Source organism: Equus caballus, chromosome 16 (assembly GCF_041296265.1).
Source record: "Equus caballus isolate H_3958 breed thoroughbred chromosome 16, TB-T2T, whole genome shotgun sequence".
Classification (NCBI taxonomy): domain Eukaryota; kingdom Metazoa; phylum Chordata; class Mammalia; order Perissodactyla; family Equidae; genus Equus; species Equus caballus.
The window spans coordinates 13,178,736-13,200,940 of NC_091699.1; the positions used below are offsets into that span (position 1 = coordinate 13,178,736).

Here is a 22,205-nt window from a genome sequence, read left to right on the forward strand (position 1 = left end):
TCCTTGCATCCATCCATCCATCCATTTGACCATCCACCCATCCATGCATCCCCTCTGGCCTGGGCTGGCCGCTTGCCCACCCAGAGTCAAGAGCTATAACAGGTGGTTGCAGCGACCTCTTTCTCTTCCTGAGGCATCTTCCTGAACTCTCCTCCCAGCCTCTCTGTCAGCCCTTTGCCTCTCACTTGATCCCCCAGGTTTCCACTCATGGTCTGTCACATCCCTGGCTTCTCTCTTTCTGGTTACCATGCCCTCATGGAGCCTGTCAGGCTCTGATTTCCCATGTCTCCTGGGTCCTACAGCCCAAGGCTCTGGCCAGACCCCCCGGGGCCGGGGCTCGGCACCAGGACACTCAGCACCCAGCTGGGAGGAGTATTGGTCACGTGCATCTTCCATGCCCATCCTGCACCAAACTGCAGTCATGGCTGACACCTTTTTGCCCCGGAAGTGATATCAGAGAAAGGTGTCATTTTCAGAACCAGAGGCCCAAGACCCTTGTGGGGACCCTTCCAAGTCCCTCTCCTGGAAGACACCCCTGTCACCAAAACCTCTGGAGGGCCCGGGCCTCCCTTCTTTGCTCCTCCTCTTGGCTGCATCCACCTACGTCCCTCTCTTTCCAACAGCATCACATTAGGGCTTCTCTCCTCCCACTTTACAGATGGGGAAACTGAGGCACTGGGGTGGGTGTGGCCTCCCCAGCTCCCACAGGGCAGGGCTTACTTCTCAGACAGGCTTGGGGGTGAGTCTGAGGGCACAGAAGGAGCTCAGCTGCCCCACCCAGCAGGGGCCAACCCATGAGCCATCTCCCACGCTCTCCCTCCTGGGGCGGCCCTTGCAGATCTGCTTTGAGAAGGCCCTGGCTGCCCCGACTCCCTAGCTATCACTCGGTCCAGCCTGGAATCTGAGCTGCATGGCCCCTGGTTGCGGAGGGCAGCAGAGGTTGTCACACAGCGGAGTGCCCGGCGGTGGCTGGGGGGCCCTGGGGCTCCCCCAACAATTTTCACAGCTGTTCTCATCATGTCCCCTCTCGGCCTCTCAACAGCCCTGAGAAGAAGACGTCATTATCCCCACTTAGGGAAAGAAAACTGAGGCTCCAAGGGCTTCGAGGTTTCCTGAAAGCCGACTCATGACACTCCTATCGTCACCAGGGATGGTGGCTTGTCCTTGAGAGCAGGACAGACTCCTCATTCATCTCTGACTCCTTTGTACCTACAGGAGTCATCTCATCTCTCTGAGCCTCAGTTTACCCCTGCCCTCCCAGCTGTGGTGAGGCATAAGTGAGACCAGCTCCACAGAACCGTGTGACCCTGGTGCAAGAGTTAACCCCTCAGGGGCATCTTCTGTAGGGCATTTCAAAAACCCCTGGCACCGCTGGGCACGCATCAGTGCTCAGTGACAGCCACCTCTCCTCCTGCCCCTGTCGGCCACAGGGCAGCAGAGAGGAGCTGGCCAACTGGGCAGGTCCGCATGGAAGCATTCACACCCTTAGTTGTTCCCTCTCCCCAGCCACACAGCCAAAGCCGGGTTCTTCGGAGAGCTGGCCAGCCCTCCACCCTCAGCCCGGTGACTCACACGGCCCACTGGGGATGAGGTCACTGCCGCCCAGGCAAAGAAAAGGATACATTTGTTCCCTGGGCGATGCCGATGCCATGGTGAACTTGGCCTGAGAGGGCAGGACACAGCCCCGGGCTCGTGGTCACTTGAGGGAGGCAGCAGACCCAGGAGGGAGGGCAATGGGTGAGGACCCTGTTCAGGGTGATGGGGCCTGGGGGGTGCGCCCCTCCTCTGAGTCTCAGGCCAACCTCCAGGCCGGGCTGGGCTTATCCTCTCTACTTGCCTGGTGAGGAGTGTCTGCAGGCTTGGGGCTCTGAGACCCCTCAACTTCTGCCTCTGACTCAGGGGCAAGCTACCGCTCAAGCTACTGTCTCACCCACGGATGGGCCCCCGAACTCCACTCCCGGCAGTGAGCTGCAGATGACGGTCGGGTTTACGAGGCCAGATTTCGGCTCCCTCCCTGCTCGCTGGATCTCCTGTGGCCTCTCCTGAGCTCTCCCTGTCCTTGGTCCCTCTACTGCTGTCGACCATAAGGGTTGTTCTAATAGACAACACCCTCCCTTTGGCTGATGGTCACCCACAGGAGAAAGGCCAAACCTAAGCCGGGCGGACAAGCCCTTTGCCTCGTGCCGTCTGCACAGAGCTTCCTGACACCACAGGCGGCCCCTATTCCAGCCATACCCCCCAGCCCTCCTGGGCCTCCAGGGTTACCCACCCCGGACCGGGAATTCCACACCTGAGCTGGTTCCTCTTCACGTGCCCTGTAAATGGCTCTCCCCCTGCTCTGGCCCAGGGACGGCATCTTCAGGCCCACACCCTCTGTTTGCTGTTGGGTGTGGCCAGTGGGAGGCCTGGCAGGAGAGCAGGAGTTGGAGGAGAGAGGGGCAGTCCGGGTAGTCACTGCCCTTCCGTAGCCACAGTGCCTGGCAGGTGGCCCTCTGCATGCAGCTCTCTCTCGCTCCCTCCCCCATCAGTTCTAGGGCTGTAAGGCCTCCCACCATTGCTGGCCTAGGTGCTACACCCGCTCCTGCCAGCTCCCTCACCGCCGTCCCCTTCCCACACACAGGCATCGTGGCCAGCAGTGCATGTGAACTCTTAGTGAGCTTGCTAGTTCCTGCCAGAACCCAACCCACTATCCTTCAAGGAGCAAGTCAAAGGCCACTACCTCTAGGAAGCCAACTATTCGTCTCTTTGTTCCTTCATCCGCTCAATATGTACTGACTGCCTTCTTCTGCGCCAGGTCCCCCGAGGACTTGGTGAAGACCTCCATGGAGCCTGGGAGGGCTGACATTCTGGGAGGAATAACCAGCACCAAGTACACAAATGAACAACCAGGACTTCTGGTGGCAAACTGTGCCGTGAAGAAATGGAATGAACCAGGGGATTTCTTTGGGTGGTAGCTTCCCCTGGCTCCCTCTCCCCCCCAACATCCTCTCCACTTGGGAGCCTGGACCACAGCCGCTCTCCCCTGGCAGGTGCATTACCTGTGTCTGTGGCCCCCTCCGTCAGTGCCCTGAGAGCCCGTGGAAGGTGGGGGAGAGCATCCACATAGTTCAGCTCTTTGCATGCTCCACAATAACCCGAAGGAGCAGCATCATTATCATCTCCCAGTGGTCACAGGACCACATGGGCTCCCAGCCTCCTGGACGGTTGGCCAACCTGAGTTTTTCATCTTGTTTCAGGCCTAGGAGGCCCCTAAGAGCTCAGGAGTCAGGCAGGACTGGCCATGACTCAGGCCAGGTGTTGGGGAGAAGCCGGAGAAGAGCTTCACAGAGGCCATCTTGGGAAGTGCGAGGGCAGCGTCCAAGCCCCCTACTGGGTGCGCAGGGCCTCGCTTTGCTTGCTGTGCAGAGAGGAGACTGTGGGGGACTGGGGGGGACTGTGGGGGCCAGTGCAGAAGCAAGGACCAAGGAGCAGCTGATGCTTGGCCCCGGGAGGCGGGGACAAGCGACTGCATTCTAGAAACATTCTGGCAGGGATTGCTGATGGATGAGATGAGGCGGGAGAGAAAACAAGGAGTGAAGGTGGTGCCCGGGTTTCTGGTCTGAGGGAGCAGGAGGGTGGAGGTTCTATCAAAGGTCATGGGGACATGGGGACACTAGTGTGGAGCCATTTGGGGGGATAACCAGGTGGGACAAAGTTCCCAGACTGGGGACTATACCCGGTCTAAAGAGACAATCGTTCTGTAGGAATGAGGGCTCTGGTTTTTCAAAAGTCAGAAATTCAGATTTTTGCATAAAAGCTCTTGGTTTTGAGATGTTTGCAATAAACTGAAATATTAAATGCCATGTGGGCTGAGCCCAAGCAGGCCAAATAAAGGACATCTGTGGGCGTGGGGCCCACAGGCCGGCTCTCGTACCTTTTGTTCCCTCTCACCTTTTAAGCCTCGCTGTGCTGCCACCTCCTCCAGGAAGCTGCCCATGACTGGCTGAGCCCCAGAGATGCCTGAGGCTCCTCACAGTCCCTGTGGCCCCGAGAAAACCAGACCGGGAGTGAGCTGGGAGGTGGGCATGCAGTTTGCTCATCAGTTTCTGGTGCCCCCAGCAAATGATTCGGCCCAGAGGGAGAGTTAATGAATGCATATCTGCTCTCACATGATCCCTCTGCCTTTCTTTTTGCAAATGAGGAAACTGAGGCCCAGAGAAGAGAAGTGAGCTGCCGTGGGTGGCATCAGGGGCCAGGGCCTGCTCACTGTACAGCCTCTGTTTGTCAGCTGTCTCCAGCAGCAGGTGGCCAGGAAGTACGAAGACAATTGCACAATCTTATCAAGTTTACCAGCGGAGGGAAAACAGGATCCTGGGCAGCTCCTGAGCATCCGTGGGGAGGTTGTGGCGGGGCTGTCTCTCCAGGAACCTGCTATGGTGGCCGCCAGGTAGGGCTGAGGCACAGCCAGACCTTGGCACTGAACACGCCTGCAGGTGGCCTGGCTGTGGGACAGACGAGTCCAAAGGGCAGGGTGTGACATCAGCAGTCAGTCAGAAGGACAGCAGCCCTCCTGGGCTCTCTCTTCTGAGAGTTCTGACCTGGTTCTCTTTTGGTGCTGGGGAGGCAGGCAGTACCAGGGTCTCTGCCCTGAGCTGCCACGTAGGGAAATCTGACAACAGAAGCAACGCGTGCCCGAGCCCAACTCCCCAGCGTCAGAGATGGAAAAATGGAGTCTCAGAGGTGCGAAGTGACTTCGTTAAGGTCACACAGCCGGGAGGCAGCAGATGTGGGGCTCTAATCACGGGTCCCGACTCTAAGACCTGTATCCTTTCCCTGCTTCTGAGCTGCACCGGCCATGGGGTCTTCACAAGCTGCTCCTCACACCCCCACCCCTACCTCAGTGTCCCTTTCCACAAGATGGGGAGAGGAGACCCTGCCCCAGGGCCTTGTGAGGATGGGGACCGGAAGGAGCTGCTGCTGCGGGAGGCCTCTGTGCAGCTACGTGGAGGGTTATGAACGTAAAGAGTGCTCCCCTTGGCTTCCCGCATCTGCGTTTTCTGGGTGTGGCAATCGTGAAAACTCCCAGGAGAGACATATCCAATAACAGCAGTGCTAACGGCTGCTGAGCCTTTCTGCACCAGTGCCTGTGACGGACTCCTTGACCGTTAGGCCGTGCTAGGAGGCAGGCACTGTCATCACCTCATCTAGAGGGGAGGAAGCTGCAGCACAGAGAGGTTTCCCAGCACACCCAGGGCTATACGAAGAGGAAGCAACAGAGCTAGGGTTTGAACCCAAGCAACTCTGCTCCAAAACACACACTATACCCATGCTGCAACACCACTTCCCTGGTCTGGATGGAAGTCCTTCTCAGCGTCTAACCTAAATCCCTTGTGCTGCAGACTGTGCTCATTCCCTAGCTCCTTCTCAGGCAAAGGAGAAAAGCTGCTCCCTTTGAGCCCCATCCCGTGCTGAAAGGCCTAAACCCTTTGGCTCCTGGTTCCCAGGACCCTGGGTTCTGGTGTGCACTCAAGGAGCACTCCTCTTGATGGGGTGTGTGTGTGTGTGTGTGTGTGTGTGCATGTGCATGCGCATGTGCACAAGTCCCTCCCATGAACCTCCTTTAAAGAGGACTAGTAAGGACCATCCCACCACGGGCCAGGACCTCACCTCCTCACGGCCCCCTGCCTCCCTCCCTTTTCATCTGCTGCCTCAGGCTGTTTCTCAGCACCAGGACCTGTCTGAGTCTGTCCCTCCTGATCCTTCTCCACCACTCTCCTCCAGACACAGACAGGTCCCAGCTCTATCCTTACGCCATCTTCATAATGCAGACTCTCTCTGTGGACATCCCAGTATTTAACTTCATGTTATTTAATATTTGCTTTAAAATTAACTGGCTTAAATATTGCACCCAAGTCTAATCAAGCTGCTTGATGTGACTCCCACTTGATAGGAACTACAGGAGACAGAAGAACAGGTTCAATGACACCGACAGGGAGGCAATCAGCCAAAACCCTAAATGTGGGACACGCTAAAGGCAAATGGCCAATTTCATCAATAAATAAACTGCAAGGATGAAAAAGGAAGGAGAGTGGGGCTGGCTCCATGGCCGAGTGGTTAAGTTCGCGCGTTCTGCTGCGGCGGCCCAGGGTTCGGATCCTGGGGGCGGACACGGCACCGCTCATCAGGCCACGTTGAGGCGGCATCCTACATCCCACAACTAGAAGGACCTGCAACTAAGATATCCAACTATGTACCCGGGGGGTGGGGGGGGGGGGGGGCGCGGTTTGGGAAATAAAGCAGGAAAAAAAAAGATTGGCAACAGTTAGTTGTTAGCCCAGGTGCCAATCCTTAAAAAAAAAAAAAAAACAAGGAAGATTGGCAACAGTTGTTAGCCTAGGTGCCAATCTTTAAAAAAAGAAAAAAAAAGGGAAAAAGAAAAAGGAAGGAGAGCTGTACAGGGAGATTGTGGAGGCCTGCAGCGCCACACCGGTCTTCCTAGGATGCTGATTTGAACAAATCGACAGTAAAAAGACAATTTTGGAGACCACTGGGAAAGCTGAACATGAAAAAACGTGTGGAGTGGGTGGAAGAAAGACAAAATACGCGGGGCAAAGCCACGCTCTCTGGTGCAGGCGCCTGCACGGTGGGGACCGGAGGAGCCCTTCACTCTGCTTCCCATTATGTTTCAAATTCTCAACAATGAAAAGTTAACAACGCACAGGGCCTGCCCTGTGGCTGAGTGGTGAAAGGTCCACACTCTGCTTCGGTGGCCTGGGATTTGTGGGTTCAGATGCAGGGTATGGACCTACTCCACCCACCAGCCATGCTGGGGCAACGTCCCACATAAAACAGAGGAAGACTGGCACAGATGTTAGCTCAGCAACAATCATCCTCAAGCAAAAAGAGGAGGATGGGCCACAGATGTTAGCTCAGGGCCAACATTCCTCACACACAAAAAAAGACAAAAAAATAACCCAGTGCACAAAATACCAAATTAATTGGCTTTCACCCTGAATACTTTATTTTAAAGGAAACTTTATATCACTCCCCCAAATGGAAAACTAGTATCACTTGCTGTAAGTAGAAGGTTACCATGAAAACAAGACAAGGCTATTCAATTTCAGGCAGATACTGTTTCCTGCCAAAGGGCTGGGCTTAAAGCCTGCCCCTGCTTTGTTAGGAAGCACCCCTGGGAGAGAAGTGAACTCACTCATGGTGAGCCCGCCTGTACAGGTGAGGTCCAGGAAGCACCTTCTCTCACCTCTGCTCTTCCTCCGTGAGGCGGGGAGCAGCGGCAAGCTTGGGGGCAGATCCACGGGCTGTAGTCCCTGCAACAGAGTGGGGCTCGGCTGCGGGGCTCCGAGCCTCTGCAGCAGCTTGGGGCTTTCTGCATCACACAGTCCTAAAGCTTTAGAGCGGGGGTCCAGATGAAGAAACTGAGGCCCGGGGCGGGGGGCACTGCCTAAGGTCACACGGCAAGTCTTGGGGCGGGGGACTGGGAAACACAAGACTCCAGGTGTTCTGACCTTCTGCCTTATGATCTTCTAAACTTTCCCTGGTTCACAGATGTTTACTGAGCACCTGCTGTGTGCCAGGCATGGAGGATTGAGGGCAGAAGTGAGCAGGACAAAGTCCCATAGACCCAGTGTTTGGAGACAGGAGATGGAGGAGACAAGTGTGAAGCTAATGAATGAGATGATTTCTGATGTTCGTGACGGAGATACAGAGAGCTGGGGACGTGGAGGAGGACAACTGGGGGACAGCTGCGCTGGACAAGGGGATCAGGGAGGACCTTTCTGAGCAGATGACATTCCAGCTGAGGCCTGAAGGACTCACAAGGAGGCAGAGGGGAGATATGGGGGCAGAGGGCTCCCAGAGGAGCGAGAGCCTGAGCACCTGCAACCAGCCCGCAGCAGCTCCTGACTTTTTCCTCTTAAACATTGTGTTCTGAAGTAATTTCAGACTTCCATAAAAGTTGCAAGAAGGGTGCTTGTATGTCCTTCAGCCAGATTCCCCACATGTCAGCGTTATGTCCATTTGCTTTATCATATTCTCCATCTCTCTCCAAACACACACACACACACACACACATACTTTGTTCCCCGGAATTGTTTGAGAGTAAGTTGCCCACTTCAAGCCCCTGCTACTTCAGAGCATCTTTCCTAAAAACAAGGACGTTCTCTGACATCATCGCAGCACGGTTTTCAAAGTCTGGACTTTAACATTGACTCGATACTACCATCTAACCCTCCGATCTTGTTCTGTTGCCAACTGACCCGAGGATGTCCTCCAGGGAGAAACAATCCCTGATTCTTGAGCCTCTGTTACAAATCTCTAGATGGAAATGCCTTCTCAGGATGGCCTTCCCAGGAGAACACGCAGCCTGGCCCCCTGCAAGTGGAGAAGGCAGCATGTGGACAGGCCAGCTCAGGGCCAGCACCAGCACGGTGTGGGCCCATATTGGAACCTGATGCAAAAGCAAAAATGTGCACTCCTGTGTACCCTTACCAAAATAGCCTTCTGTACTTTGAACCAAGTGAAAAGAGTTCACAAAGATTTAAGATTAAAAAAGGATTACATACACAGCACCACATAGACCCATCTCTTCACATCTCATTGTCAACCCTCCTAAACCTGGCCTGCAGGCACACAGGGCTGCAGGGCTGGACACTGCGCCCTGTGGAACGGGTCGTCATCCTTGCACAGTAACACAGGCTTGTGAAACAAACGGCCTGTCTTTACGTCCAGCTTTACCATTTTGTTTACTTGGTTGCTGAGTTTCTTGTTGCCCACTAAATCCCGCCCCCAGGCTGAGTGCCTGGCTCACCCCGCCCCCATCCCAGCCTGACCTCCACGCACCAGCCGCGTGTGCTCTGCTGAGTGTACAGCGCGTGCGCACACTCTGCTCAACAGCGTCTCCCGAGAAGCCTGAGTACAGGTCCTCGTGCCCACGCCCCAGAGGAAGAGGAGCTGCTGCGGCTGTCCATTTGGGCCACCAAGCAAAGTACCACAGACCTCGTTGTCCCACAGTGCTGGAGGCCGGGCGTCTGAGTGCAAGGCACCTGCAGAGCTAGGTTCTTCCGAGACCTCTCTCCTCGACTTGTGGGTGGCCACCTTCTCGCTGTGTGCTCACACGGTGTATCAGTCAAGGTGCTCCAGAAAAAGAGAACTAATGGGACACACGCACACACACATGCGCACATATTTATTTATCATAAGGAACTGGCTCACGTGACTATGGAGGCTGACAAGTCCCCTGGTCTGCAGTCGGCAAGCTGGGGGGGTCTTGAACTCCAGAACTTCTAGGAAAGCTGAAGGTGCATTTCTAATCCAAATGCCAGGAGGCACAAGATCCAGGAAGAGCCGATGTTTCAGTTTGAATCCAGACACAGGAAAAAACGGATATCCTAGCAGTCAGGCAGGTGGAGTTCCCTATTAGCCTTTTTGTTCTATTCAGGCCTTCAACTGGTTGGATGAGGCCCACCCACATTGGGGAGGGCAATCTGCTTTGCTCAGTCTACTGATAAAATGTTCATCTCATCCAGAAACACCCTCACAGACACCCCCAGAATAACACCCTAATGTCTGGGCATCCCACGGCCCAGTCAACTTGATACATAAAATTAACCACCACTCATGGTCCTCCCTCTGTGTCTGTATCCTAACCTCCTTTTCTTATAAGGACATCACTGCTATTGGATTGGGGCTCATGCTAGTGACCTCATTTCACTTTAATCACCTCCTTAAAGGCCCTTTCTCCAAATACAGTCACATCCTGAGTTACTGGGGTTAGGACCCCAACATATGAATTCTGGGGGGACACGTCACCCTGTAATGGCCCTCACAGGAGAAGGGACTCAGCTCCAAACATTCGGCCCAGTTCTTCCCTCCTGTGTGTTGGCTGGGCATTCGGAGCCCCTCGGGTTGGCATGCCCTTCCCCAGAAAGGCTGACCCCCCTGTCCGATGGCTGCCAAGACATGGCTGAGTGGATGGCCACTCAGCACAATTCCTCGCATGTGTGATGTCCAGCAATTACCGAGGGCAGAGAGCGTCCGTCTGGGAGAGCCTGGTAAGGCCTTGTCCCAGTGAGAATATTCCCCAGAATGAAACCTCCATGATCTTAGCACCTACCTCCCCCATCTTGCGGCCGCCAGAGGGAACTTGTAAAACAGAGAGGGCCACCAGGAGAGAAAGGTCACCTGTGCAGGGCTGGAGCCCCAGAGGCAAGCCCACCTGTGCTGCCCATCTTAAATGCCCTCCAGACGGGCCGGCACGCTGGCCATGCTCATGGAGGCGGCAGCCCCGTCCCACTGCGGTAGATCAAGTCCTCTCTCAACTGGGGACGGGTTCAGCTCTGGCTGCTTGATTCTTGATCTCTCACTGCTTATCTGAAGACAAGCTTCTTTAGGCCCCTGGGAGTTGGGTCAAACCGAGCCTTCTGGTGTACATCTCCTCCACGCTGGCCTCTGGGCCTTGCTCTGGTCCGACGGAAGTGCCTGACCCAGGAGGACGTGCTCACAGGGGCATCTGCACTGCCCAGCACGCAGATTCCTTCTGAACAGCCCTCTCATGTGGCCCACGGACTGGCCTCCCACAGAGTGCAGCGCTGGTGGGGCGGAGGTGTAGAGGCCTCTGTCACAGGGGGAAGCCAAGGGGTGCCTGGGGGCTGCGTCCCACAGAACCCCCCACTCTCCCAGCCCAGCCAAGGAGTGGGACCTGAGCTCAACCAAGCAGACTCCATCCTGAGACTTTACCCCTGAGTGAGGCACATGGCCCCGTCAGCCTTCCCCACAGCCGGGAGCCTGCATCTGGGGGCACAGGGCTCCTCCCTGGGCCCCGTCCACTGCCCCAGCTCCCCGCTGACCCTCTCAAGTGCCCAGGGAAGTGCCCTGAGCAGCCTTCCTGCTCTAGGTGGCTACAGGTGATTTCTGTTGCTCACCACCGAAGACCATCAGACACAATCCTCACACCACCAGCCTCACATCCTTCTCACGCCTCTTCTGCCGTGAGTACCACCCTCCCTGTGTCGCCAGAAAATGCTCCCCACCCTCGAGCCGGCTCAGCCCTCCTGGCCCCTGGACCCCAGCCCCTCGAGCCCGGCTCGGCCCTCCTGGCCTCTGGGCCCCGGTTCGGCCCCACGGAACCCCTTCTGGCTTTCCCGGCTGAAATGATCACTCCGTCTCTGGAATATTAACCACACTTTGTTTGACTTCGTTAACAAAAAGAAAACCCACCATTTATTCAGTGCCAGCTGTGCCCCAGGTGCCCTCCAGTCCGTGCGGCTCTCTCTGTGCCCACTGCATCAGGACGTGAGATCAGAGGGGAGCAGGGGTCTGGACTCTCTGTCCGAGATGGTCCCACAGGCTCTGCCAGGCCCTGCCACCCCGGTCAGGAAGTGGAGTCTGCGCCGCCTCCTCCGGGACCAGGTGAGGACTTGGCAATGTCCCAGCAAGGAGGGTGTGATGGGCATGATGCTGCATGACCTCTGAGGCCTGGTCACGAAAGGTGACATGCCTCTACTTGGCCCTCTCCCTCCCTCTCAGGACCCAGCCACCACATTGTAAGGAAGCCCAGGCTGTGTGGGGAGCCCCGTGTGGGGGTTTCGGCTGATGGCGAGAGCGATGGTAAGGGGGCGGTGGGTGAGGCTCCTGAGGAATGCAGCCCATCTTCAAGGGCCCCATCAGAGGCTGAGTAGAAGGGGCCCGCCCAAACCACAGGTCCACGGAACCAGTGCTGCTGCTGTTTTCAGCTACTGAGTCTTAGTGTAATCTGTTACGCAGCCACAGCAAGCGCAGCTATTACATGGAGCCAGCAAGCGTGAAACAGTGTGGAAAACAAGCGAGGCAGGGCAGCTGGGTGGAGTCGATCGCCGGGGTCACATCGACCCCATTCCATCTCTGTGACCTCAGGCAGGTCACTTACCCTCTCAGGGCCTCCATTTCCTTGTCTGAAATTTGTCGAAAATAACAGTATCCACTTTACAAGGCTGTTGTGGGGATTAACAGAGATACCACATGTAAACATTTAGCACGCACAAATGCTCAATCAAAGTGAGTAATAATAGCAATAGTTATTATCAAAGGGCTGGCCAGCCTGGATTCCCAGTCAGCCTGACTTCAGAACCTGCGCTGGCCCCCAAGTCACAAAGCCCCAGGTCTTGCTGCCGAGCCACTCCTCGCTGGACTGAACTTCCAAGCCAAGAGCTGAGGCCGGGGCACGGACGTGTGTGCCCTCACAGCCTCCGACCGGCCCTGAATCTCTGCCGGCCCAGCTTCCTGGGCTGTGTGCTGGGAGCTGCCCGTCCGCCGAGTTCACTGCCTGTGGCCGCGGTGTGGGGAGCTCTCTCCAGCATTTCTTTGCATGTACCTTACATGCACCGGCCTGGTTACTCCCAGCACAAGTGGCCAGTGAACCTGCCCACCAGGAAATAAGCTGACAAGTGGACTGGAGCCTGAACTAGTCCTCCCCTGGAACCAGACAGGGGCATCCACAGCACGCGCAGAGGGGAGGCGCCAGAGTCAGCCTGCGGGGCGAGGGGACACACAGAGTTCCAGCCACCCTTGGGAACCTCACTGTGGAGGAGCTGGCACTGCACGGACAGGGGGCTGGCACCTGCACCCTCCACTCAGGATGCCTGGCGCCCAGCGGAGGTACGGGCGGAGCCCCACACCATTCACAGGGCCCTCCTCTCCCCACCCCTCTCTTTCTCTCCTTTACACATTAAAATATCCTCTGGCCTTTAATATCACGTGTAGGCAAGAACATAGAGACCCGGGGACCCTCGCCCACAGCGGCTGAGGATGCACGCTGCTACCACCACTGCAGAAGGCAGTTTTGCAAAGCCCAGTAGAGCTGAGGGTACTCACCAACCACCCTGGTACAAACCCCACAGAAACGCCACACACGTGCACAAGTTGATGCCTGCGAGAGCACTCGCTGCTCCCCTGTGTGTAGTGTCGAAAAACGGGAGGCCACCCAATACATATCAACAGAAGAACAGATGTTTAAATTGGGGTGTATTTGTACGATGGAGTACTATACACTAACGAAAATGAATGAATGAGAATGATTCAGTGCAACATGGATGTCACCAATAAGATGTTGAGTGAAAAAGGCAAGTGGCACCTTGAACAGGTTTTGCACACCCATGCCCAGAGCAGCACGGTTTACAGTAGCCAAAGGTTGGAAGCAACCCAAGCGTCCATTGACAGACGAATGGATGAACAAAGTGTGGTCCATACAATGAAATATCATTCAGCCCCCAAACGGAAGGAAGTTCTGATGCCTGCTACAGCATGGATGAACCTGGAGCACATTACGCTAAGCGCAATAAAAGCCAGTCACAAAAAGACAAATACTGTGTGATCCCACGCATACGAGGTCCCTACATTCGTCAGATTCCTAGAGACAGAGAGTAGAACGGGGGCTGCAGGGGCTGGGGGAGGGGAATGGGGCGTTGTGCTTAATGGGGACAGAGTTTCAATTTGGGAAGATGAAAGGGATCATCCATTCTGGAGATGGATGGTGGCAATGGTGGCACAACACTGAGAATGTACTTAATGCCCCTGAGCTGGACACTTAAAAATGGTTAAGATGGCCAATTTTATGTTCTGTGTATTTCACCACAATTAAAAACTTGGAAAAACAAGTTGCCAATTATGACACTATGTATCTAAATTTCAAAAACATGTCAAACAATCTTTTGTGTTAGCAAAGTTACAAAAACGTGCATGGGAAATATACACACCAAAAGGCGGGCACTGCTTGGGTGTAGCTCTGAGGGAGCAGGGCTGGGGTGGGCTGCCGGGGAGTCCACAGCGCCATCCACTGCGTCAGGAACCGTGTATTTCTGGAGCGGGCGATGGTGATCCCACTCGCGACGTTTCCGTTGCACCTGAACTATTTCACTGGCAAGAGTATCCTGAGGTCTGTTGGGCTCTGGTGAGGGGGAGAGGGTCTGTGTCCTCCCCACAATGGCCTCTGGGCCAAAGCTAAAGGGTGAGCAGGGCTGCCATCCCCCCAGGCAGAATGCAGAGGCGCCATCTCTTTCGTTTTCCGGTGGAATAGGCAGCTGTGTCCTCCCCAAGTCCCAGCCTCTGGCAGCGCTCCAGGATTATTTTACATTAATTTAAGAGCCTTAATGAAGAATAATTAACAGCTTCATGGGGGCCTGGCACACCCTGTGTTTAGAAGTGGTTAATTATGCATTGTCTGCAAAACACCCTTTTCATACTCTTAAGTTTTGGGTTGCTGTTTTAAACGATGGAATATGGCATCAGGAAAAAAAGCCAAGCGGCCTCATCCACAAAGCCTTCCTGGGGCTGGGTCTGTGTGGGCCAGGACGGCCCCCATTCCCTACGCCCTACTAAGTGCAGCGTGTGAAGTGCTTTCCTGGCGGTGACCTGCCGGTGCCCACAGGAGCCGTGGAGGAGGGCCAGCACCCTTCCCAGGCCTGGAGGGAAAGCGACTTCCTGTGCACTCTGCCAGGATGAGGGCTGACCACGGAGCCGGCGTCCTCGTCCGCCCGAGGGACTGCGTCTCCGTTATTCACAGACACCAAATGCCGGAAAGAGCACTGGCCCCTGTGTGAGCACCTCATCTGCCAGGGCGTGCAGTCGGAGCTCCTCAGCTGGCAGCGTGCGGCCCCCGAAGCCAGACTGCCTGGTGAAATCCTGGGAGTACTGACAGGCCGTGTGACTCTGGGCAAGCTACTTCTCCTGCCCCTGTCTCGGTTTCTCCCCCTGGAAAGTGGGACAATCTCATCCTCTACTCGACGGGGCCAGTACGGAGTCAGGGCTCAGGACAGCCTTCACATGTAGCAGGCGCTTGGTGAGCCTCAGCATTATCCTCACCCACTTCACCGGCCTTCCTATTCTTGCCCCCTGACATGTACCCTATGCTTCACCTTTGACCTTTTCTGAACCATTTCAGGCTTAGTCCTACCTCCCTAAGTTTGTTCATGCAATGCTCTCCGCCTGCAGTGCCCTTCCCTGTCTGGAAAAATCTCACTCTTACATCCAGGCCCAGCTCAGATGCCACCTCCTGTGGGAAGCCTTCCTTGATTTCTCCCAGATGGCCTCCCTCACGCTGCTGGTATCTTTGCGCCCCTCTCTTTACCCCGCCATCTTTACGTGTCATGGCTTGTTAGTGGATCTCTTTCCCCTTATAGGCTGCGCATGCCTTGAGAAAAGAGCACCTGCTCTGAATGAGACCCTTTCACTGTGGGCGGGGCCATGGGGCTCTCACTGCTTCCCCCTGGAGGCTGAGCCAGGCCTCACACAGAGGTGCCTCAGCCCCCGACTCCCTCCCAAAGACCCTTCCCGGGCTCCCACTGGCCCCTGGTCCTGGACTCCAGGCTCCGGGGCCCCTCTTGACTCTGTGGCCTCTCCCGGCCTCCTGAAGACCCCCGCGCTGTGAGAGCCTCTGGGCTTTCTCTAGATGCTCTTCCCCAGCTCGGAACCCGGCCTCTCCTCCACGGCCAGCACAGCAGCCACCTCCTCCGTGAAGCCCCACACCCAGTCCCGCTCCTCTGTCAAGGCTCTGACTGTGACTCTCGCCTTGTCCAGCTGGGCCCCTGTGGGGCAGGGTGGTGCCGCCTCCACCTCCCAGGACCCTGGCCTGCTGTGCGGCACCGACAGAGGGTCCATCTCAGAACAAGAGAAACCTGGTCCAGACCGTGTGGCCGCCCTTGGCTGCCCGCCCTTGGGCCTTGCTCCACTCACCTGCCCCACATGGGGGCTCCACGCCCCTCTGGCAGTAGGGGTGAGGACTGACAGTCACATAAAGGGCCCCATGCTAGCAGACGCGTGATGACCAACAGCCGGAATGTTCCAGGTGCCCAGGGCTGCGAGGACGCACTCCCGGGGCAGGGCGGGGTGACGGCCCAGCCAGCTGCCGAGTGGAGGACCGCGGGCGTGCTAATCAGATGCGGAGGGGCCCCTCTCCTGGCGCCCACCCAAGAGCGAGGACCTCCTTTCTGAGGCTGCCGTGAGACCCTGCGCGCCCGGCCCCCTCGGAGGAAGCCTACTAGAAGAGAAGAGGAACTCTCCCACGCTTCCCCAGAGCCGCCAAGGCTGCAGACTTCACAGAGCGGGAACTCAGGAGAAGCTGATTCCCCAGAAGAGCTGGTCCCCTAACCCTTCCTCCAAGGGCTTTCATTCCACGCCGCTGAGGACGACCACGGCGACAGCTCCGCGAGGCCCTCCTGGTGGCCTGGGCACCGGCCTGTCTGGGCCAAGGTGTGTGTGTGGACAGAACACACGCAGGTGTTGTCAGGACTGTTAACGTTCGGGGATGTGGTGTCTGCAGCCCACTTCATTTCAGGGAGCAGTCCCCAAGTGCCACTACATGTCATCAGGTCCAAATCCCTAAAGATGGGGAAACTGAGGCTCAGAGAGGGAAAGTGACCTGCCCAAAGTCACACAGCAAGGGAAGGGACTTGAACTCCAGTCACCTGACCTCCAGACCAGAGATGCCCCATTCTTCCTCCCCAAATAGGCCTCAAATCCCTGTGTGGGCCAGAGGCAGTCAAACCCATTAGTCACAGGAGCCACCCAGGAGGTCGGGAGGAGTGCACTGTGGCAGGGCCGGGCTGCCCTCCCGTGGGCCAGACCTGCTGGGAAGCAAGTCTGCTCCAGGGCTGATCGCAGCAGCAAAGAACAATGAAGCGCAGAGCTTGGCCACAGAGCGCCCGGGGAGACAACTTCTCCACAGAAAGCCTACCAGTTTCAGGGTGGGAGAGAGAGGAGGGTACAACCCAGCAGACTGGCAAAGTGACCTGCAGCAAAGTGACCTGCACGAATGCCGTTCGTGGCTGGCGGCCGAGACGCTGCCGAGACGAGGAGACCCTGCGGTCCGTCGGCAGGCTCGGGGTGAACGTCCCCTCGCAGCCCCCTACCCTGGTGGCAGAGGTCCTCCCCGGAGGTCAACGTACCTTTTATAGACTCCGTGCAGCGGCTGCAGGCACAGGAACTGCCAGTAATCCAGGCAAAACGCCTTGAACTTGAGCATTTCTGCCTTTTGGTCTCCCTCCGGACTGCCGTGGCGCCTCCACTGAGACTCAGAGAGGGGCTTGTGGGAGTTGGGAGACTGGCCGCTCCGGCCCGCCCTGGTCCGTGCCTGCCACAGCGGCCCCACTCACATGGCCAGCCCTGCCCAGCCGGCTCCTGCAGCACACGCCTCCAATACAAAGGGCCGCGCGCACAAAAGCCTAGCGACTCGCCCATGCGGCTCGCCCAGGCAGGCTCAGACTGCTGCTGTCTCTGGCGGCTGGTGCTTCTTGGGGCTCCCCTGGGGGTCCCCGGGGCAAAGTGAGGCAACTCTGGCTATGCCAAGCTGTGGGGCCCCTGGCTCATCATCCCGCGGGGCCTGGATGCTGGGGCTCCTGACGGCCGCTCTGCAGGCCCCCAGGGCTCCCAGTGGCTGCACCAGCACCTGGCCCGGCCCACTGGCCACCCGCCTGCCTGGCCCAGAGCGGCTGAGGCTGGCGGGGTAGGGGGTGGCGGGGGCGAGATGACAGACAAGCACAGGCCTCGTCTGCCAGACCGATTACGTTTGGTGGAATCCTGGTTCGGGCCGCACGAGCCAAAACTCATGCCACATGGTGCGGGTGGGAGCAGCTCGGCTCTGAAGGCAGGCAGGCGGAGAAAGACTGACAGGGCCCCTTGCACGGTTGCCAGGGCGACGGGGACACATTGATAAAATCTAAAATGGAACCTCAATGACAGCCGCTCATTGGCTGCCAGGAGGGGACTCCTGTCGCTGGTGAGGGAGGGAGGGGAGCGGCGGGGCCGAGGGGCTGCGGCCAGCCAGGGGCCTTGTTGGGCAGGGACAGGGGAACCACAGGCAGAATGGGTGGCTCCATGGCCCTGGGACCTGGCAGTCACAGACGACAGAGCAGAACCACTGGGCCAACCCTGTCTCCTCAACTTCTGGAGGGCCCCCAGCTTCTGATCTGACCATGCCATTCCCCATTCCCTACGCCCACTCCCCACACCAGCTGCAGGGCATTTAAAATGCCCCTCTTCTGTTCCACATGCCTGGGGGCCCCCGCTGCTCTCAGACTAAAGGCCAAACTCCTGCCCCATCCCATGCCCTCCACGACCCGGCTCCTGCAACCGTCTGACCTCCTGGAGGCCCCTTCAAGTCCCCTCATCCGCCATGCCCTCTGGGCCTTCTTTGCAGGCTCCTCAGCCAGAAATGCCCTCCCCAGCGCCTCCGCATCCCCATGAGATGGTTCCTCAAACACTTCCCTGGCCACCTGAGCTCCCTTTGTGCTCACCCTGTCTGACTTTCTCCACGGGACACGCCATCCTCTGCGATGATCTTGTCTATACTTGTGTATTTCTTTCCTGTTTCTCCCCACCAGCTGCAGCTCAAGAACCTCCAGGGCCAGGCCCACATCTCTCTCTGAACAGCCCACCATGAGCTCACACAACGCCCGGCCCACCACAGGGGCCCAGTCAACGTCTGGCGAACGAATGAAGGATCTTGGAGAGCAGAGTGGAAGGACGTCAAAGCACAAGGCGCCCTCCCCAGCCCTGCACACTTGCCCTTCTGTACACGGGGTCCTTTGTGTGCGCAACATCGTTACAAAGCTGTGGTCCCCTCGCATTCTTACAAGGAGGCCTCGCTAACCCTCCCCTGCTCACAATGAGGAAACAGAGGCTCAGAAAGGACCCCACCCTGTGTGTGAGGGATGACACACCTGCTCAGACAGGAGCCGATGCCCCAAGGGGGCCAGGCTCTGCGCCCCGCACCAGGCTGCTGGAGTCCAGGGCTGGAGCGGAACGTGGGGCCTGACCCCAGCCCTGGGCTCACCGGCCTCAGGAGGGTGCCCCCTGGGTCCGTCACTGGCCATTGCGCTTCCAGAGCTGTGGTTCTCAACTAGGGGCGATTTTGCCAGCACCCTCTCCATGCCAGGGACAATCAGCAATGTCTGGAGGAAGTTTTGGTTGTCACAACTGGGAAGGGAGGTGCTATGGCATCTGGATGCTGCTAAGCATCCTACAGGATGACCCCTGCCACAAAGACTGATCCAGCCCCAAATGTCGGCAGTGAGAGGTCGGGAAACCCTGCTCGATGGGGTAATCCTCCCTCGGAAACATCCTGCTGTGGATGGTTAGAGCTGGAAGGCGCTCAGAGTGGGCCAGGCCAAGCTCCTCATTGTGCCCACGGGGAGCATGTGGCCCAGCAAGGGGACGGGGCACCCCCAGCACCAGCAGAATGGGCTCGGGCTGGGCACCGGATGCCCACATCCAGGGCTGGGCAGAGACGAGCCACTGGACAGCTGGGCTGATAACCGCCGGGCCGGTGAGGAAGGAGACCAATGAGCCCATCTCCCGAGGCAGTGCGGGCCAGGCCAGCCACCCGCCCCGCCCGGGGACAAGCACATTAGCTTCCCTTGCACGACTGTGGCAGAGGAAGCCGGCTGTGCCTTTGAAAGGAGGCAATTCCTGGCTGGGACCTTTGTTTCTGGATTCCCAGGCTGTGAACGGGCCTCCAGAGCCTCTGTGGGGCGGGCCTGGTTGGAAGGCACCTCCTCCCCTAGAGCCCGGGAGCCGGGCTTCTCAGAGGCGCCCCAAAGCCCCAGAGCCAGTGCTGCTGCTCCTAGACAAGGGCACAGAGGCCAGGGGGTGGGGGGGAGTAGGTGGGAGCCCTGGGTCCTGGTCCTGGGTCTGCACCACACTCCTCTGGTCTCCAGGTCTCAGTTTTCCTCATCTGTGAAGTGGGAACACTGAGCCTGGCTCTGCCTTGTCCCAAGGCTGCTGCAGCGCCAGAAGTCAGGATGTGTGTGACGGCCAGATCACAGGGACGGGGGCAGAGCCCATTCAGCACCCGCCTCTTTGCTGATCTTCAAACGTGCCCAGCGTGCTCCACCGCAGGACCTTTGCTGTGACCCACCTGGATGCTCTTATTCCAGACAGTCATGCGGCTCACCCCCTCTCTTCCTGGTGTCTGGTTAAATGGTGCCTCCTCTGAGAGGCCTTCTCTGACTACCCTCCCATCACTCCTTATCCTCTTTATCCTGACTTTTCTTCAGAGCCCTTATCACCACCTGACAGTTTACGTTAAACCCCATCCCTTTACCTGCTTGCTGCTGGCTCCCCGCCTGACACGGCGGTTCTGCAAGGGCAGCAGTCCTGCTCCCCGCGGTACCTTGAGTGCCACACACCCGGGAAATACAGGCTGAGCAGAGGAGGGGGAAGGAGAGAGCCCGGGCCCTGCTGTCACTGCCCTGACCCCCAGCTCGGTCATTCAGGGCTGCGAAGGCACTGGGTCCTTGGCCAGGAGGTCAGTCTCAAGGGGTGGTGGTTACTGCGGCCAGTCTCTGACCATGACCAGCTGCCCAGTCTGACCAGAGCTGGGCCTGGGTCAAACCTGACCGCCCCCAGCTAGACACTCAGGGAGAGGAGCCCCTCCCACCCTCCCTTCACTCCAGAGCCTTCCCACACCTGGCCCTGAGCTGGGTGCCCACTGGCCGGCTGGCAGAGTGGACAGAGCAGGTGGGGCCGCACTGCCAGCCACAGCACAGGTGGCTTCAGAGAAGCCAGCACTCAGCAGCTTGCAGGGGTTCCTGAGCCTCTCACGCAGGGGCCTATCCGTCCTGTTTGGACACCCGCAGACCTGCCGGCAGCCCGGGCCAGCTGGGGCGCCTGAGTGTGCAAGTGTGTAGGAGTGTGAGCGTGTAATCACGTATGTGCTGAAAACTGGGTGTGGCTGTGGGCGTGTGCGAGCCTGTGTGTGAGTGATGGTGCAAGGGTGTGCACGAGGGACTGAGCAGGCGAACGTTTTGGAGTGTGTGTGTGTGACTGTGCAACCACAGAAGGAGGAACTGTGGGATGAGCAGGTGTATACACGGGGGCCAGGAGTGTGCGACGGCGTCGGGCACTGTGCGCACCAGGATCTGAGTTCAAATCCCAGCTCTGCCCACCAGCCAAGAAGCTGAGCAGGCGGCTTCTGTGAAGCGGGCGAACAGCGGCTCCGAGCGTCCCGAAGACACGGGCCCGTCGCTCTCACAAATGCACACACGAGGTGAAGACCACACGTGGCTGTGCAGTGTCCGCGTATGGATTATGCGAGCGTGTGAGCATGCATGAGCACATGTGTGCACAACCCAGCTTGCCATCCTCGAGGGCGCACCCTGGGGGCTGCCCAGCCCCGAGCTGGCCAGGGAGCCCCGCCCAGATGGCAGCCCCTTGCCCCTTCTTGCAGCTCCAAGGATTCCCAGCTGGTCCCCGGGACCACCCCATCCCGCAGAGCGCCTACCACCCCAGTCCTGAGGGCCAGGCCCCGCTTGATGTCCCCAGTGCGGGGCTCGCCGCCTTGTGAGTCTCCTTCCAGGTGGGTTCAGATGCCCACCCAGAGCTCCTCAGCAGGACTCCGCCCTGCCCGACCCTCTGCCTCACCCCTTCCTTGCTCTCTGACCACACCCACCCTTTGCAGGTCCTCACAAAGAATGCCCTTTCCTGGGAGCAGCTCAGCTCTCGCCCCCTAAACGGGACCACCAACTTCTAGCCACCTCTACACTGCAGCCCAGGCATCCCCTCCGTCCCAACTCACGTGGCTACGCAGAGCACGGCTCCCCTTGCCAACCCTGCTCTGGGACCAGCTGCTAGAGCGGAGCCGTGGGGACCTCCATCCAGGGCACCTTCCTCGAGGCCACAGTCTCCAGCCCTTTCTGGTAAGAACAGAACCCTTTCTCCTAAGGAAACATCAAGACACATGAGGGCAGAGACCCTCAGACTACCCGCTTCTACCAAGTACAGTCAGAAAACCAATCGAAACCACCGGCGTCTCCTTGGGGCTGCATGCTTGGTCGCCAGGGGAACCACAGCTGTAGGGTGGTCCCCGGGGAGATCACCAACCTGGGATCTCAGAGGAACTGTCACCTGAGCCTTGCTCTTTGCAGGGGACTTCAGCTGAGCCCTGGTTTGGGGGGGCCTCTCCTGGCTGTACTTGTTCTCAGGGGACATGTCAGCCTCCGATCCCTGGGGGAATCTTAGGGTCAAATGGAGAGGGTAATATCCTCTGATGGCCTCTGGGGGCCCACCCTGGGTGCCGACAGAAAGAGCGGGCCCAGTGGTCCTCGAGCAGGCCCGGAGTAGAGGGAGCGACCGTACCTGCAGTGGTCAGTGGAGAGGCTGCTCCCCGCCTCCAGAGAGCTCCTGAGGTGGCAATGTGAGAAAGGGTGACCAATGACCCCACAGCACACCCCCTGGGGGCT

General features: G+C 58.0%; 1 protein-coding gene across 11 annotated transcripts in view; it reads right to left on the minus strand.

Annotated features, from left to right (window-relative positions):
* The window catches only part of IQSEC1 (IQ motif and Sec7 domain ArfGEF 1), a 353,310-nt gene that overhangs the window by 131,423 nt on the left and 199,682 nt on the right, over positions 1 to 22,205 (minus strand). The window contains exon 1 of one of the 11 annotated variants that reach the window (XR_011426773.1): positions 16,914 to 17,653. The exons of 8 other annotated variants lie outside the window; for them this stretch is intronic. Coding sequence is in view for 2 of the 3 variants with exons in the window: in XM_070237175.1 (XP_070093276.1) it covers positions 16,914 to 16,990 (77 nt within the window). In the remaining variant the exon portion in view is untranslated. Of the gene's footprint in view, positions 1 to 16,913; positions 17,654 to 22,205 lie in introns of those variants that run through there. 2 more of the 11 variants (XM_070237175.1, XM_023619879.2) reach the window with 2 other exon arrangements.